Genomic DNA, 18,678 nt, shown 5'->3' with positions numbered 1-18,678 from the left:
AGTTTTTTGTAAATGTACATAAATGGAAAGTTTGATGGGAAATTACTAAAATGAAAAAAAGTCTGCCTGTTTCAAGCAAGAGAACAAAATAAAAAATATATGTGTTGAGATCATTTACTGGGAGTGCTTTACTTCCATCTCAGTATTTGATGTAATTTTAATTTTCAAAAGATGTCCGTCTTGAAGGTTGTTCTGTTAGATATCTCGAGAGATTTTGTTTTAATGATATATGAAACACATTGCGTGTTTCATATATCATTTTTCTTTAAGGGAAAGGTAACGTATTATAAAGGAGAAAGGAGAGATTCTTTGTTTTATGAAGACGTGCTGAAAATTAATTAAGTTAAGATGGTGAAACATGACATCAACACATTAGCATGAAAGGAAAGAACCGGAGTTTCCAAGGGAACTGGATCTTGTAATAGACCAACACAATCATTGGTAAATCACAAAGCATCTTAGAAATATATCCATTGAACATATTAACCACCTGTCAGACACTTTGAGTTAACGACAGACATGAGCACAAATCCACAAAGAATCAAATCTTAGTTCACAAAGCAATAAATGACAGCCAAGGTTGTGTTCAACAATAAAAAAAAGTCTGAAATAAGAGAGCGCACAGATGAATCCTAAAAACCTCATGACAGGTAAGAGAGGATCCTCACAGAGACTTTGCTGGAGTTAATCAAACTTTTATTATAGCTCTCAGTGAGGCAGACTGCTTCACCATCTGTTCAGGCGTCATGTGAGCAGAACCAATGAAAACAATGATGTATTAGGTTTTACTGACACAAAGAAACATGTTGACTTATTGCTTCAAGTGTCTTGCCCACCAAGGGAGTATGTCTTTTATACAGCGCTGACATGACAACAAAAAGCATCTGACACCCCTTTTTATAAGAGCCTTCTATCTGTGGTGGGTAATGTGGTGAAACATTTCCATCATCTTTGCTGGGCGGCAGACTTCGGCGTTGTTAACAGCAGACACAGTTTTGGCTGGGTGAGTTGTTTGGCTATGATAGACATGAAGATGAGATCAAATGAGGATTGTGTGGAAAATGTTTAAGGCTACATGACTCAGTCATATTCATTGTCAGTATGGCCTCCTCCACCTAGAGTTGTTAAGGCTCCCACACACTTGGATGTACAGTTCATGTTCAGTGAGCTGCAGTGACTCCGCGCAAACGGTCCGCGGAGATTTCACAGTCGAGTGGACCAATTGCCTACATTTCTCGAGACACATTCCCTCATTTCCAGCAATCTGAACAGATACTAGCAAGTTTGATTAACTAGTTGGGCACCCAACTCTGTTTCTTCTCTATCAGGACAGCCACCGCACACCTTTCAGTACGTCAAAGACTGACAGTGTATACTGTGTGTCCTTGCGACAGTTCTCAACCTTATCAGCTTGGTATTGCATATAAAACAATTCGATGTGAGGATAGTTTTTTACTTGAGTAATTTCTGTGCAACCCAGAGTACATGTATGGTGTTTTTTATGACTGTGTTTTTATGATGTAAAGCATTTTGAACTGCCTTTTTGGTGAAATGTGCTATACAAATTAACTCAGACAGACAGACAGACAGACAGACAGACAGACAGACAGACAGACAGACACTTTCCTAATTGACCTAACGTCTGACATTAAGAAATAAAAGGGCTATCTGTTTTTCTTTTGGGCACCATATGTGAATATCTGGTTTTAACCGGTTTCTGGTTTTGCTTTGACCATAATTTTGATGCTTTCTTTGGAGTTATAGTCTGATTAAAGTTGCAGATTTGCAGAATTTCATGGTCCTTCTTTTAAGAAACCCATTAGTATTCTAGTTAGACTGAAAGGTTGCTTTTTGCCTCAGAAGGTGCATTAGAGCACCTATCCTTTGTACAGTTCCCCAACATTTTTTATTATTTTTTTTATTTTCAGCAGAGAACTTTAAAAGAGAATTTCTAAATAACATATTTCACTAGCCGGAGAGAAACAATAAAAGGTGTATCTGGAAGGTGCGTCTGAATAATTTATAGTAATAGTGAAAAGTTATTTTAAATCAGTAAGTTAGTGCAGAAAACAACTCTCTTACAGCATCTCTTTCAGGCTTGTATTATTATTTTTATTATTTATTATGCCTTATATCTTATTAAAAGCCACAAATATTTTTCCTTGGAAAATTACAAGATTTCATGAGACAAACAGAAACTAATATGGTTATATAAAAAGGTTGTGGCCATGTTCGCAAACCTTTGTCAATATTCCGCTAATGTTGCAACAATACAATTTTGCAATCGCGGTGTTTCCATTAAATAAGAAACCCAGTTTGTCCACCTGATGAGTCATTAAAAAAAAAACATTGTGCCATCGTCCTCCAACTACTTCCTGTTTTCTTCTTCTTCCTCGATTGCACTAATGGCAATATCTGGTTGTTATATTGACAAAGTTTTGCAAACTAGTGGAAAGGCAGCTACTGATAATTTGAGGTGCCATGTCATCTACTGGTGTTGCTTCCCTGAGTTTCATAAGGTCCAAAGATGTTGAACACGCTTGTATTGTATTGTTTTTTGTTTTGTTTTTCAGTTATTGATTTATTTTGCAGACAATGACTAAGAAATGCCTACAGCGATTTTATTTAACCTCATTTATTTATTTCAAGAGCTTGTCTTCTTTTGCCTTCTGATTTTTCTCCCCAACCTTTACTTTAATCTTTTTTTTTTTTGTTTAATCTTTTATGAATGTTTATTTAGCAAAGCTCTAGGATACTTAAGGTGAGGAGACCCTGAGAGGGAATACTGTCAGTCTTTAGTGTTTTAACTGTTTTAACATGGTGAAGACATGATTCAGATCATAATATCCATGACAGCTTCTGTCTCATTAGCGTGTTTGATGGATTAATATTTCAAAGCATGATTTTCTAAGCTTAGCAATAATATTTTCCCAAAGAAAACAGGTAATTTGTCTGGTTAGCCTGATGCTAACTAGACGTTGTGCTAACCTGGTTAGCATTATGCTAACCAGACAATAGAATTTCAAGTCAAGTTATGTTTTCACATAGACCCAGGTGGATTTTGATATCGATTTTCCTTTAGTGTGATAAATTCTCATATGAAATCTGCCTTTTGTCTTTATTCAGGATAGCTTTTTCTGTTAAAGATTTGTTTGATAGAAACTTTTGTATGTGACCAAAAAGGCTTTAACTTTGAAAAACAAACAAAAAACTCTGTAAGGCGGCAAATACTTTTGCACTGAATGTGCTGAATGTTCTTTATATTACAAAAACTAAAGCACTTTGAATTGCCTTGTTGCTGAAAATGTGTTAGATGAATAAAATGACCTTACTTTACCTTGAAGACGCATTCAAAAATAGGGGAAATTAGCTTTTATTGTAAGTTTTAACTTCCAGCTTGGTCAATTAGCACATTGATAGATAAATGTATTCATTTAACATTAAATTGTTAGAATACACACACACACACACCTACACACACACACACACACACACACATAAAATTTAAGGGCTATCATAAAATAAAACTTTTTTAGAGTTAAAATAAAAGTAGACCTGACTGGATTTTATTTTGTTATAACATTATCACATATTTTGTTGTATCCATGTGTGGATACAGTGTGAATATCAGGATTTTTGCCAGATATAATCTTTGTACTTGTTAAAAAAAATAAATTACATCCGACTTTGTTGCACCTGTAGCAGAACTTTAGTCCTTTGCTCTCCAGATTCAGTTCAGAACATTCTGTATTTCCATTTCAGCAACAAGAGGCAGGCTGAATAATCTAAAAAATCTGTTTAAAAAAATTATTTAATGGTTGCTCGATGTGCCAGTGCGCCATCTTTCTGAACACGTTTACCCAAGGCGCTGTGTCACTATCGCCCCCTGCTGGCGGAGCATCATCTCAACTGGAAACACCTGCCCCCCCGCTCCCCAAAAAACACACAATCAAAGAGTGTGCAGTGGACCGTGTTCAAGTAATACAAAATCTCTCAGTTGCAGATTATTGTGCAGATTGCAATTTGCAGCAGCAGCCACGCCGCAGCGTGAAAGGGAGAGTAAATGTTGAATCAGGTAATTAATAAATAAATGCCAGTGCAGAGCAGCCGCTTCGACGCGAAGCATAGCTTCACTTCGGGCGCTCCACCTGGCTGCTTTATCTGGATTCCAGTCCACGCTGCTGTAACCCTTCAAGCGCAGGATTCCTGGTTCCCGTGGGAACCAGGTGGTAGAACTGCTGCGGGGCATCTAGCTTTTTCACTGGTGCACTGCAAATCAGCTTAAGGAGAATCTGCTGTGTGAAGAGATAAGTGTGTCCTGGGAAAGTGAAATTATGATAAGATTTTTTTATATTAATATTATTGTTTTTTATATATATATATATTTCAGGCAGGTAATAGTAGTGGTTTATTATGCATAGACGATAATGGAAAACTTACATTGAGGTCTTAAAGTGCACGCTGGAATAAATATGCAAGTTTAACAGTTGTAGATGTTGATGGACTTGTTGGTCCCCCAGGAAACAATGTGTGGAAACACATAAACTACATTCATTCAGTTTGAGGGGAAATAAACCTGTTAGGGAATAGTAATTTGTTGTTTTGGTTGTTTTTTTTATTTATTTATTTTTTTAATCTAGCATTTAGCATTTTATGTATTTATTTTGTAAGTTCATCGGGATTCATAGGAACCTCCAACTACTAATCTGTTTCCCTGTTTCCTCGGGGTATAAATATGAAATCACATAGAGGAATGTTTCTTTTAGCCGCTGACCACTGAGCTTGAAGAGAAATCCCATTTTTCTCACCAACACACAGGCAATGAGCAGGCTGGTAAAGGAGGCAGGAAAACAAACCAAGAAATATTAGTTGAAGGTCCGCTACGCCCCAACCACTGTTCGATTCTTTCTACCTGCTGGCTAGCTGTTCGTCCTCCTGTCATAAACACGAACATATTGTCTAGTGCTGAGCATTTATACCACTTTCTGTTTTCGATCATTCTTTTGCTCTTTTCTGACTAATGCAGAGCACCTTAAAAACTTTGTTTGCATGAAATATGCATGAAAGAATCACAGCAACACTACAGAAATGTTTTGAGAAAGGAATAACATTTTAACATGACATACAACTCAAAACAGTAGATTTTACATAATACCACCACTTTAAACTGCAGAGTGTTCCCTACTACTTTCTCTCAGGGAAATTGTAGTGTGGAAAACTTCCCCGTTCCCCCTGTTATGATGATGTTTTGCCTGGGAACCCGACTCCTTTTAATACCGGGACGTTTCGAATACAAACACAGTATTGTCACAGTCTTTCAAAATGATAATGAAAAGTTTACCCAGCCCAAAATAAACTTCTGGTCAGACATGAATCCTTTAGAATAAGAGAGTTTCAAAGATGATGCAAAGATTAATAGTTAAAGATCTGCTTTTGTTTGCTCCAATCATTCTCAGAAACTGCTACCTGACCGGCAAAAGGAGGTTAGTCAAAGACTTATGGAGTTATTTCCCTACTAAATAAACCTACCCAGAATTTAAAGTTGCATTTTCCCACATTTTTTTACATCTTCACCAAGGGCACCTATAAATACATCAGTTTCTTCTTTTAGCTAAAAGCAACATTTCGAGAAAACATTATTAACCGGGGACAGGACCTCATTCTTGTATCATGCGCGAACTTTCTCCTCTCAGCAGAGCCTCCACCGGCTTATCGTCCAACTTCAGAGGCTCAGAGGTAAGCATGTATTGCACGAGCACACAGAGGCTTCTCTGGCGGGGTCGCGGCCTCAGATCTCCGCGGGGGAGAGAAGAAGGAAATGTCTCCTCCCAGCCGTCATCCCGGCCCCTCACCCCGCAGTGACTCCATTATGTTTAGCCGTAGCCTCTAGCCCCTTTCCATCCAAACTCCACATCGAGATAAGAAGAAGAAAAACTCAAACTGCCCCGAGCCGGAGCCCTCACAGGTTAGAGGGTGATGGAGCTTGATGGAAAAGCCAGTAATGACCTTCGGGATCAGCGGGCGGCGGGCCCCGGCTGCGATGCGGCCTCGGACTTTTGATCATAGGCAGCGACTTCCACAACTTAAAATCCCTAAGCTGCTAAAAGGGAGAGCGCCTGCGTTTCCAGAAACCCTAAAAACAAAAATGGTCTCTTTATTTCCAAGCAAATAAGCAAAGTTTCCCTTCCTGCTACACCTTGAAAACAGAAAAAAATTGTTCCATGTTGCTTTAAAAAGATATTTCAAAGAATAAAAAAAGATATTTCAAAGAATAAAAAATTCTGGTGAATTTTAAAGGCAGACATGGTCACAGGTCTGTTTATCACAAAGATAAGTTTATTACATCAATGCTTTATAATCTTTGAAACCTAAATGCTGAGTTTTCCTTCCAGCAACCAGCTCAACAGTCACAGAGGTACACTAACCCAACTCGCCAGTAGAGGGCGCTCTATGACACCTTATGAGAGGAGAAAAGGCCATTCAAGGTTACGTACCTTTCTGAACAGACCGTCATGTAGAATAGCTGTTGTAATTCCTGTGATAAAGGTTTGATGGATAGCTTAAAATTAAGCGCTGGAGTTGACGTGAGGTGACTGGAACTGAATTAAATACTGACTTTTAAGTTTTCATTTATGTCTTTATAGCTAATATGCTGGGATGGGAGCAAAGGTTTCACCTCTCTCCTACATAATGCTTCAATAAAAGTCTACATGCCCCTTGAAATTTACCAATGAGCGTGAGCTCAAAATTAAATGCATTTTTTTTTATTGTACGTGATAAATAGTAACAGTAGGGTTTAATTGTTAGGTGGAGGGAAAATGATGGGTAATTTTCTAAGATTTTTTGTGTATAAAATCTGAAAGATTGATTTGTATTCCACTCACCTGAGTCAGTCTGTCCACTACCTGTTATATGCTGTATTAATGTGAAAAAATGTTTTGGAAAAAAAGTTAATGTTTATATCCAGCCTACTTGTAAAAGCCAACAAGTAATTTGCAAAGTTCTGCCTGACAAAATGGCATCACTTTTAAAAAGTTAAAGTAAAACTCTATTTTATAAATTATACCCATAAAGGTGAATCTAATTCAGTTTAACATTTATTCCATTGTCATCAGACTCACATCCAAATCCAGTTACAACAGTTCAGTCCAACTGTGGTAAAGTGCAGTCGGGAGTTGACAAATCATAAAGCGCTCATTAATAGGAAAAAGCCCCCAGCACAACTAGACTTGGCGTGAGTGGTCATTTGTCTAGACCCACTGGCGGTGAAGACAGTAAAAATAACATAAAACAATGAAGCACTCGACCCGGCAGAATTTCCATCAAAAGAGAGAGAGAGAGTGAGAGAGAGCGCAACGTTATTGGCAACAATAACTCCAAATAAATGGAGAGGAAAGATGGCAGAGTGAGAAAAGGTCACTGGTGTGTTTTCCAGCAGTCTATAGCAACATTACTAAAATCGATAGCTAAGTGTTCTGCTAGAAATATATTCATTTCACAAGTTTTGGCCATTCAGAGATTTAAATGTTGAAAGAAATTTTAAAAATGTACAATTAAAACAGCATTACCTACTTTCCCCGCATCTCTCAGAGGCATTACTAATTGTAGCGATATAACATAATGATGTGAGATGTACAAGAATCCTATCTTGTATAAGATTAATATTAAAAATCAAAGATTAGGGCAAGAACCTTTACATTAACACTGAATGTAAAGAGAGAGAGAAGCTAAAGCAGTTCTAAGGTGATGAGGTTAAAAGATGACACGCAGCCGTTTCATGTCATGTAGGTCATCCAGTCTTTTACACCTCCAAGACGTTTCAGTGTTCTAATTCACTGATTAATTTGATCTGTGAAACCTAAATGCTGAGTTTTCCTTCCAGCAACCAATAGTTTGATCATTTTCATCTGCATAACAGAAATGTGTCCTCTTATTTAATATTTTTACAAAGTGGAGTCATATAAACTAGAGAAGTGGTCCAAACATTACGCCCTGTGGAATTCCATATCTAATTAGCCCAGCTGAGCCAAACATATCCAGCTTACTATAGCAAAAGGTGAATTTCCAAGTTTGAAGTAGGCACAATTTAAAGGAAAAAAAGGAGGAAATCTGAGTATGACATTAATCTATCCTTACCTCAAAAATCCAACCTGACTGCCTGAGACTATTCTTAGCAGATAGAATAGTTCCCCCCAGCCCCCAATCCAAAATTTGTGGGTTCAATTCCAGTTTACTCCTGCCACATGCAGGACACTTAACCCCAAGTTGCTTAGTGATCTGTGAATAAGTCTATGAATGTGAGAGCAAATGGATGATGCAGCTCTAATGTAAAGTCCTATATAAATTTAGTCCATTTACCATTGACATTTTGGCATATGCTTGTGTTTTTATATTCTCCTTTTCTACACAGTCCATGCCTGCAGAGCATCTCATAAAATATGTGTACATCTGTGTACTTTCCTCTGCTCTTCAGCAGTCTGTCTCCAGAGGAATTTCTCCCAGTTTGCATAAAGCCCTTTCTCTAAAGACACCTTAATTAAGAAAAAAAGAAAGAAAGAAAAGAAAACAATGTTCCAAAGAGGAGGAGGCGGCAGCACTGAAACAGAAAGGATCAGACCGTATGCTGCAGGATGTGTGGAGCGCATCTTGTGATTCTGTGTCCTGCTGCCTCTCGGATCAAGGGAGGGAGAGAGGCAGAGAGGACTGAAAAGAATAAGGGTCAGTCCGGGGATTGTCCTGAAAAGGAGAGGAGCTATTTCTGACCGGGTGTGTGAGAGGAATGAGTATCTGTTCTGTGTTTCTTTTTGTGCCGGTGTAGAAAGGACGTAATTATTACCAAGCAGCACAATGAGCAGAACCACGTTCTTTGAGGTAAGTCAGCGCACACTTTTTTTTACTGACACTTGACCTTTTAAAAACAAAGAACCATGTCTTGTGTAAAAATGTAAAGGAGATTTAAGAATAAAAAAGTACATAAACACAGTTGGGCAGTTTTAGAAATGTAAGCAGTGTCAAGAAAGTGTAAACTTTATAGGCCTTCTAAACTGTGTCTTGGTTTTGTGTTCTCCATTCACATTACTCATGTCTCATGTGGTCTGATGATCACTAATGAAGAAAAAGACAAGTAATTTTCTGTAACAGCAACAAGCCTACAATCTAAAGCTAATTACAACTTTGCTCTGGGAACCTTGCCATTGCCAGAAGCTCAACAGCAAAAATGGAGAGCAAATTAACAATTATTTAAATAGTTTATTAGAGGGTGACGAAACCTGATCTCTTGAGAAACATGTCATTGTGACAGCTTTTTTAATTTTCATGAGAAAGTATTTGAACTTGTGTCCCTTCTGCTGAGGATGTAATTAAAGGAAGAACTTGTCTTCAGAACAGAGCAGGCTTGTTTGTTGTTTGAAGATGCTAAGCTAACTAATTGCTCAGCAAACAAAAGACACTAGCAATGAGCGTCCTGCCATATTAAAGAGAACAGACATTTCTAAAGACAAGAAACTTTCATTTAACTACAGCATAGCATTACACAAAAAGCCACTGGGTTGAAATAATCCAATATGGTTTATCCTGCTAAACTAGTCCTGGGTCAGAACACAACAGGATTGAACTATGAATTTGACCCATTTAAATTTACTTTTTTAGTTTACTTCTGAATGAAAATTGCTAACTTCTTATGTGACATTTTTGCACAGTCAAATTTTGATAGGAAAATTTATAGTAAATAACGCTTGTTTATGTGAATGTTGAGCATAGCTAGCACTAGCTTAACAATTAAAAGGCTTTTATGTTAGACTTTGGCTAACTGGTTTTAGCCAAAGTCTCTGGCATTAGCCAGTCATTAGCATAACCAGCTGAGATTAAAAGTGTTATACATTTACCATCGTGGTTTTTTTTTTAAAAACAACCCAACTGATGTCTGCTATTTTTTCAGTCAAAACAAATTTCGTGCATAAGATTGACAAAATACAATCTGTTTACAACCCGCTTACACAAAAATCAAATTCTCATTAAAAGTGGTTGGCGAAAGCTGACACACAAACATTTCTACATAATCACTATTTAACTCAATCGCACACAAGCGCTTCTGGTTTATATTTAATGGGGCAAAAGTGAAGCATCAACAAATGTACACGCCAACATTTATAGCCCAAACTAATTTTGCATGAGTGTCCCTGTCGGCCAAATGCTTAGCTGATTTATTTTAGCCGGGCAGCCATTTGTAGTAAAAAAAATTTCTACATAATCACTATTTAACTCAATCGCACACAAGCACTTCTGGTTTATATTTAATGGGGCAAAAGTGAAGCATCAACAAATGTACACGCCAACATTTATAGCCCAAACTAATTTTGCATGAGTGTCCTTGTCGGCCAAACGCTTAGCTGATTTATTTTAGCCGAGCAGCATTTGTAGTATAAAAAAAAAAAAAAAAAAAAAAAAAAAGCTCCAACGACTCTGTATCACAAACTGACCCGAGTGAAGCCTGTGGTGTCATAATAACCAATAGTGAGAGCAATTATTTGTACAATATACTTATCAAATACTGTATACTCATAATATAAAAGGTAATATAAAGGATTATTTTGGTGCGTCTTTTTGTAATTTTTGCACATCTTAGATTTGGAGTGGTCATAAGATATTCAGGTTTAAAAGGTCAAGTTTGAGATCACAGATATTGAACACACTTAGTGACAGCCCTTTATAGTCTCAAACTTACAAATACATTCATAAAAAGTTACTTGGTGACTATATAACATCCACTCCAGTCTTTTAATGTAAAGCCCTGAAGTCTATTGCTTAGTATTTTACTTTAAGCCTCAATGTACAGACAGATTTGTGCTGGTATAAAGTCCTTCGATGAATGCTCTTTTACAATGAACGTGGCATGACTCATTTTCTCTTTCTTGACTGTGCACTCAGCAAATCCTCAGGTATCCATTAGTGGATTATTACACTGTCCAGTAAAGGAACCAATTTAGCTGGGACAGCTCTGCTGAGCAGCACAGTACGGAGTGCTTTCAGGGCAAATTGTGGGCCCATCCAGCGCCCTCCTTGCATATGCTGTACATCACCACTGACGTGGACTAATTAAGACGGAAAAACGCGCGCAAGAGACACAGAGCTTCTGAGGGGGCCAAAATTCATTATTCAGAGCAAGATTGTTATGCTTTGAACATTTTGGATACCTAGAAATAGGAGTAGTTACAATGATTCATTTATTGGTCATTTCATCCGAAATTTGTAAAAATGAAAGGTATTCTGCAGAATTGGCACCTTAATTTGGTGGAAGGGTTTGAGTCCTCCGATGAACATGGAGGATATGTTGTTAGGGGGTTAGGCATGCCCCCTAGTAGGGTTTCACGTGGCACGTAGGTCCAACAAAGAGCAAATAAATCTTTTTTGATGACGCAAGACCTCAATAACTCAGTGAAGTTTGGCTGGACCACTTTAAGTCCACATCAACCAACCCTACAACTGATCATGTGTTGCTGTTTTTTTTAACTTGCCCTCCGTCGTTCTTGAATTCTGCTTACTGAGTGTTTTACTGTTGTCTAAGAAAAATGTAGAATAATGAAAAGCTTAAATATTATTCATGCAGAATAAGTTGTATCTGACTTTAAGAAGGTAAATAAGCAAATCAAGGACTTGTAACCGCAGAAATAACATTAAGTCATAAGGAGCAAAATTTACCTGTACATTAAATAGATCGATGTTAGATGTATATTTATTTTGTAAGAGGCAACAAACAAAAAAACGTTTAAAATATTGCATAGGTCATAACATGTTCGTTACTTTCTACTGTAGGATATGTTAATCAATACAGAGTTTCAGCAAGTTTTAAATGCAGACAGTAATAAAATATTTCACAGCATAAAAATGATAAGAAACATCTCAGACAGACCGCACACACCCCTTAGCACATACCCAGAAAACACAAATATATTCACTCACACAGTTCTCTTGAAATGCATGAATGTTTTGTCTTTTTTAGTGTGGAGAGTAAAACATTTCTACAAAGGATGGGGAGCCGTTGTAAAGATTTTTTAAAGTTCAAACTAGAATATTTACCAAGAATATGAGAGTGGTGGTATCCTGCTTTTTCCATCTACAGATTCCTTCATGAATCTGTAGATTTTTTTTTATCAAATGAAGCAAGAAGTCAAACTGTTTTACATGACAAAGAGAAGCTTCTGATACAGTACAGAAAATGTGAAGCAATCATTGCATTTAAAGTTTAGTGGAAGCATCAATAGTAAGAATATTTTGAATGTCTAAAACACAAAAGTCTGAATTTCTTAGCTTTTTGACATGGGTTTTAAAAATTGCAGTCCAGTATATTTACAATGATTTACATAAAAATATATATTTGTAAATATAATTTATTTGAAATAAATATAAGAGTTGACTGGCTATTGTTAAGCGTATAATGGTGGCTCAGAAGGTAGGTTTTCATCCTGTAACCAGTGGGTTGCTGGTTCAGTCATTTTGCCCTTGGGCAAGGTGCTGCCCCTGCTTTTCCTGCTGTGACAAAAGGGTCTTGTGATGCCAATCGCATGTCAGCCTCACTTCCAGTAAAGGTGAATGAAGAGTAAAGTGCTTTGGAGTCCTCCGACTTGATAAAGCGCCATACAATTGCAGACCATTTACCATTTAATAGGACAGATTGCTCTCCATTATTAACTAACGGGGCGGTAAAGGTGATGTTTACATCATTTTCCAGGTGGAGGTCCTTGATGCCACGACAAAGGAGCAGCTTTGTTTTTTAGATAAGGTATGCCGATCGATTTTGGTGTGAACACACAAGCATCAGAGTTTAAATAATTGAAAGACTCACGGGTATTCATTCAATGGGACCAATACTTTCTGCTTGTATTCTGGTCAGGTGGATCCTCACTCTACAATAGGAGATATTAAGAGTCTGTTTTACAAATCATGTGAGTTTTTTTTTATTATTATTGCTACTTGAATATCTCTCTCTGTAAATGGATTTACTGGACAAAGATGAAGATTAACACACTTGTTCTGCATTGAAGTTCCAACGACCTGAACACACTTGATATAAAACCTCTTCCCCAGAGGGGTTTCTTGTTCAAAACAATTTCTTGTTTGTTACCTCAAAGCTTTGCAGTGGTTTCTGCTGTAAGCTTGTCTCTGGTCAAGAGATGTTGCTAAATGTTTGCCAAGCCTGAGGCTGTCGGCTTCTATTAGAGCAAAGCAGCTTAACGTTATTCCATTGCGGTCAATTATTGCAAGGCCTCCAGCCAAAAACTCTTTATGCAATGCAAACTCCATCCATCCGTGCCTCTGTGTGAATGTATACGTATTCTATGTGTGTGTATGTGTGTGTGCGTGTGTGTGTGTGTGCGTGTGTGTGTTTTCTGCTCAGATCCTCAGTGGTACCCAGCAAGACAGGCACTAAGACTTGATACCAGTAAGTGGCTATTTTTTCATTTCAGTATTAAATGCATGTATTACAGGTACTTCATAAGCAGCATGAGAGCTAAGTGGTGATCTAATCTGTGTAACTGTTTGCTATTTTTTATTTTTATGTTTTGCCATGTGGAGGTTAACGTGGGTATAACTGGGGCAACTGGTAAATTTAGATTGAGGATTTTCTAAGTAGTAGCTTTTTGTAGGTCTGAAAAATGATGTAGAGTGCCTTAAAATCGCAAACAGTCCTTTTAACTTGGTCACATTTGTCACTTTACAAACTTCATGGTATTTTATAGGGATTTTAAGTGACACCATGAAATAGTGGCACAAAATTGTGTCGCTGAAGGTAAATGACGCATGGGACTTGTCTTTGCTAACTATGCTCAATTTAAGTCTGTAATTTAGGACAGGTCTTTGTATGTCTGTATGTCTAAGTTTCACTGTCCTGCTTGAAGGTGATCCTCCAAATCTGGGGGCTGATAACATTTTATGTGGCCTTCAAGACTTTTAGAGACACGCAAAAACAGAGCCGTAAAGATAATGGTTGTGTGCTTAAATATTAATTTATCAATCAAATCAAAGCAGTTTTTACTTGTATACTGCCAAATTACATCATTGTGAAAAAATAATTAATATTGTTTAATCTTATAAACAGCTATTTATTAATATTTTAACAGTGTGTTAAATTCTGCCACAACCAGCCCTTTGAGGACATTCATGATCTTATGTGGCCGTAAATGAAAGTGAGTTTCAAAAGGCTTTCAAATTTACCTTGCTGTGAAAAATTGCACAGTTTGAATTTGCTCATAGAGATATTAAGGACAATTATCCCATGGGAAATTCTAAAAATGCCATCCAATTAGCAGGGCACGCTATCTATAATCTGGATGAAAGCTCCAAGTGGAGAGTGTGTGAACAAAAAACTTCTATAAAATAACTCAATAAACATTGTATGTAAATACTTTTTCCCCTTTTTAAGGGGGAAAGTCGCTCAGAGATGATGAGATCTTACAGAACCTACCAGTGGGAACCACTGCCACCATGTACTTCAAAGATCTTGGGCCACAGTTAGGTTGGACTACAGTGAGAAGACTTTACTAATGCACTATTTTACCTTACTTACATCCTAAAAACAAGAATTAATATAAGCCTATTTTGTTTTCAGGTCTTTTTTGCTGAGTATATCGGAGCCCTGCTCACATACCTCGTCTTCTTTTTTCGAGTGCCATATATCTACTCTCACACATACGCCCTTACCTCCAGTCCCCATCCTGTTGTTACGTAAGTAGAAAACAAAATGTCAACCAAACAAAGCAGAAGTCATCACGAGCCACAAGCCAAAGTCCGTCTCCTGTCTTTGTGCTATTAAAGTCATTTTTCCAGTTGCCTGTTTTTGGATAAAGATAATGATAGTTATATATTTACTGACTGTGAACTTCAACTTCCCTCCAACCAAGAGGTGGGAGATACGTGCGTTCAAAGCAGCGTTTTTCCGGTTTTATTGAACTTCCCACAGGTTTATGGTATCACTAGGGAAAAGCAGCGCACTCTAGTGGTGGTAAATTGTAAGGTCCTCAATTTCTACTCGACGACGTAGGACATTGAACTGCAACAATTTCAAAACAGACCATTGTGATACTCCTCCGCTTTCTCAGCCTAACAATATCTGTGTTACAGATACAATAAAGTTATGTTTCTGAATAGTTTCCGGGCATTAAGGCACGGAGAACCACAGGAATGTACCATATATGAGGCTATAACAACAACAAACATGCAAAAGTTTCTTCCACTCCCTTAGAGAGACACAAATGATGGCAGTGGGTTGTTATATCTAGTGTACAGCATCTTGTCTGTAGGAAAACAGCGACGCAAGTCTGGTCATTAGTTTTGAAGTATTTAATAGTTTTTCTACTGAGCCACTAAAAAGACATTAAAGGGAAAAAATAAAGTTAAAAATAAAGTTTTTCTTTTTCAATTTAGGGGCTCCATATTTTTCTTTTGCTAAACATTCTTGCATACATGTGAAAATAATCTCAGCAAGATTGATCAAATTAGATAGATACATACATCTGGCAGCATTCATCAACCTAACCATAGTAATAATAAACACATTCCTCGGCTAAAAAGTGGCATGAAACTTAACAGTCTTTTATGGTCTTAAGTTTCAGTAGGTTTGAATCAGGTAGAAAAGTGAGTATGCAGTTTACTGCCTTCACTAAATTTCACTTACTTGTGATGTACCATCTGTCTGCTACACGGACGAGAAGATAACTTCACAGAATCTCCCTTTTAAAAATCTAAACTAATAAGCAGTTTTCATTTATCTTAGACCTCTGACCTTGTTTGGTTTTGTCCCCCAGACTGGCCTGTGTCTGCCATACGTTCCACTATGTGAAGAGGCTGATGGAGACCATCTTCGTGCATCGCTTCTCCCATGGGACAATGCCACTCAGGATGATAGTCAAAGTTAGTTTCACTAACCCCTCTGTACAACCATTAGCTACAGGACTTAGCCCTTGATGAATGTTGCTGTACAAAATTACATAATACTTCATTTGAAACTTTTTTTTGACAATTAACAACGTTGTCTTCAAATTTTGTTGCTCCTTTTCTGTAGAACTGTGCCTACTACTGGGGTTTCTCTGCCTGGTTAGCCTACTACATTAACCACCCTCTGTATACACCTCCATGTAAGTCCAGCCATGTGCAGATATTAAGGGATTATTTCACTTATCCCCTTATTGTAAAAAATATGTACATCTGGTAGACTTTGACATCAGGGTTATTGTTAGCAAAACTGGTAACACAATCACGATTATTGCTATTCCTCCTGTTGTCCACTTGGGGGCATACTAGAAAACTCAAATCTGCTAAAAACTGAAATTTGTTGGATTTACAATGAAATTATGTCATTTCCATTATTGCGCTGTTATTAATATAATTGTTGTTGCTACATTAGAAGAGTGATTTGTTAATTTTGAGATGATGGCAGAAAATCAGCATCTTCGGGAAACAATAGGGATCATGAAGTCCTCTATCTTGGTATTTGTAAAATGTGCATTAATTGCACATGGCAGCATTAGGCCAGGAGGCAGTTTCAGACTATTTTGCATAACTTTAGTAATGGTACTACCTGACTTTAAATGTGTACGTCCCCACGCAGCCTTTCCATGTCAAGTATTATTGCAGTTATGGACTGCACAAATACAGGAAACCATGGCTACACAATAATAATTATTAATTGCTTTTTATGTGTTGTGACTTTTTTATGTGTTCTGACATATTTCTGTTACAGCATATGGAGAACTTCAAGTCAAGTATGCACTATTCACATTTGCGGTACGTAAACTCAGGCTCACACTGGGTAAAGTTAAACTCAAGACTTCTGATCTGTGAATTTTTGCTTTAGATGTGTGAAATCGGCAACCTCTCCATCCATATGAGTCTGAGTAACCTAAGAACAGACGGTGAATTGTTGATCTTTTTTTTTTTTATAAATCCCATTTTTTTAAGAATCAGGCCAACTAAAGTCCTTTTTTCCTCCCGATTGTTTATTTTTCTCATTTGTGGAAACATCAGGGTTCAGAGTGAGAAGGTTTCCTACGCCAACCAAGAACCCCTTCACATGGTTGTTTTTCTTCGTGTCCTGTCCAAATTATACTTATGAGGTAAAATTTACAGCAACTATGTTATACATTACACAAAATGACATGTACCGTAAATTTTTAAAACAGCTGTGAAGTTTCATTGTTTAATTATAATCCTAATATGTCTGTACGTTGTCATTTGACATCTGTAGGTTGGAGCTTGGTTGAGCTTCACAGTCATGACCCAGTGTCTTCCAGGTATGTGATGTATTCATCCATAATTGGCAAAACAAGAGACTCACCAAGAAATCAGCTGGCGACCAGAATTAGGATATTTCTAGCTTAACTGGCCAAGACCCTTGAACAGTCAGTCCGAAACTCAAACAGATCATCTTCTTCTAATTAGTAATTGGACCATGCGTGACAGTTTTCAAGTTGCAATTGCTAACAACAATCTCCAGTGTTGAGGTTGTTACTGAGGGAAGAAGACTCAAAATTTGCTATCTCCAGTGTCAGTGAGGTACAAAGTTACTGAAATGTCAGAAGTTTATCCTCACTGTAAGAGACTTTCAACAGTTAACAGGAAGGTTGAATACTTCTTCTTCTTATAGCCTCGATGGCTTGTAAAATACGCTAAATTTGGAAATGTAACCAGCCTATTGTCTATCGTAGAGTTAAGCTAAGGTTATACATTATTTGAATATACTCACTGAGATTGATGTTTTAGTCAATGTAGCCATGCTAACTGCACTAATCACTAATATAAGAAATCAATTTACAATGTGAACTTTGTAATCATTTTGTGCTCTATCTTATACAGATTTGGACATCACTTTTGTTTCTAATACAAATAATTCACGAATGTTAATGGCAAGAAGGGTGGAATCAATGTTTTGAATGCTGTTCATAGATCATAATTTGGAAAACGTTATCAGCCGGTCATAGTTTTATAAAAGCCAAAGATCAAAGATCGCCTGTTACAGTAACATGTCGTTGCTTTTCATTGTATGTCTTGTCTTGCAGTGGCAATATACACTTTGTTCGGGTTCATTCAGATGACGATCTGGGCCAAAGTGAAGCACAGAGCCTACATACGAGAGTTCAAAGACTACCCAAGTGTCCGGACGGCCATTATTCCCCTGATTCTTTGATAATTGCTTAGGCCTGTGCTATTGTTTTCTCGAATCCACCACTATGCAATTTTAATACTGATGGGCTTAAAAGACGCAATAATTTAGATGTACACTACAGTTGAGCCTTCAAAACCTCCTGAGAACATTTTATTTTATTTTCAGTTTCAGCACACATGGACCAACATTTTTAGTAGTGACATAAGTGTATCGTTTTACCATGCAGCTTTTAGTTTTTGTGCTAAAAATCAAGCTGTTCAGGTCATAATACAGAATGAACGATTGTAAAAACAAAACAAAACAAAAAAAACAGTTAATTACTGGATTTTCTGCTTGACAAAGAATGAATTTTAGTATATTCATATTAAGCACAGGCGGACACTGTTTAAGTGATTTGTTTTAATCCAAATGTGTCCAACTGAAGTCCTGCAGAGTCAGCGTCCTGCATGTTTTAGTTGAGGTCCCACGCAAACTCAGATTCAGCAGCTGAATTAGCTCCTCATGATGCCATCAATTTAGGT

General features: G+C 37.3%; 1 protein-coding gene across 2 annotated transcripts; it reads left to right on the top strand.

Moving 5' to 3' along the window:
* Window positions 1–8,814: 8,814 nt before the first annotated feature.
* tecrl2a (trans-2,3-enoyl-CoA reductase-like 2a) lies at window positions 8,815–18,541 on the top strand. 2 transcript variants are annotated; one of them, XM_014981407.2, is made up of 13 exons: window positions 8,815–8,871; window positions 12,728–12,778; window positions 12,890–12,941; window positions 13,394–13,438; window positions 14,420–14,523; window positions 14,606–14,721; window positions 15,801–15,906; window positions 16,058–16,130; window positions 16,736–16,779; window positions 16,850–16,907; window positions 17,020–17,108; window positions 17,240–17,285; window positions 18,051–18,541. In XM_014981407.2, the coding sequence occupies exons 1-13, from the start codon at window positions 8,848–8,850 to the stop codon at window positions 18,176–18,178; spliced, it is 936 nt and encodes a 311-aa protein (XP_014836893.1). In that variant the 5' UTR covers window positions 8,815–8,847; the 3' UTR covers window positions 18,179–18,541. The 2 variants fall into 2 exon arrangements, with proteins under 2 accessions (XP_014836893.1, XP_087857345.1); XM_088001219.1 differs by having other exon boundaries at window positions 8,848–8,870; window positions 12,694–12,778.
* Window positions 18,542–18,678: the final 137 nt, after the last annotated feature.

Source organism: Poecilia mexicana, unplaced genomic scaffold (assembly GCF_051168715.1).
Source record: "Poecilia mexicana isolate PSO_F unplaced genomic scaffold, ASM5116871v1 scaffold_20, whole genome shotgun sequence".
Taxonomy (NCBI): Eukaryota; Metazoa; Chordata; class Actinopteri; order Cyprinodontiformes; family Poeciliidae; genus Poecilia; species Poecilia mexicana.
Note: the sequence above shows the minus strand (reverse complement) of the source record. Positions and strands in the feature narration are given on the sequence as shown.

Coding starts and splice junctions, on each gene's coding strand:
- tecrl2a (XM_088001219.1), top strand. CDS start 8,848: ATGAGCAGAACCACGTTCTTTGA. Junction 12,779..12,889: donor AGCTTTGTTTTTTAGATAAG/GTATGCCGATCG, acceptor TATTCTGGTCAG/GTGGATCCTCACTCTACAAT. Junction 14,524..14,605: donor CACAGTTAGGTTGGACTACA/GTGAGAAGACTT, acceptor TTTTGTTTTCAG/GTCTTTTTTGCTGAGTATAT.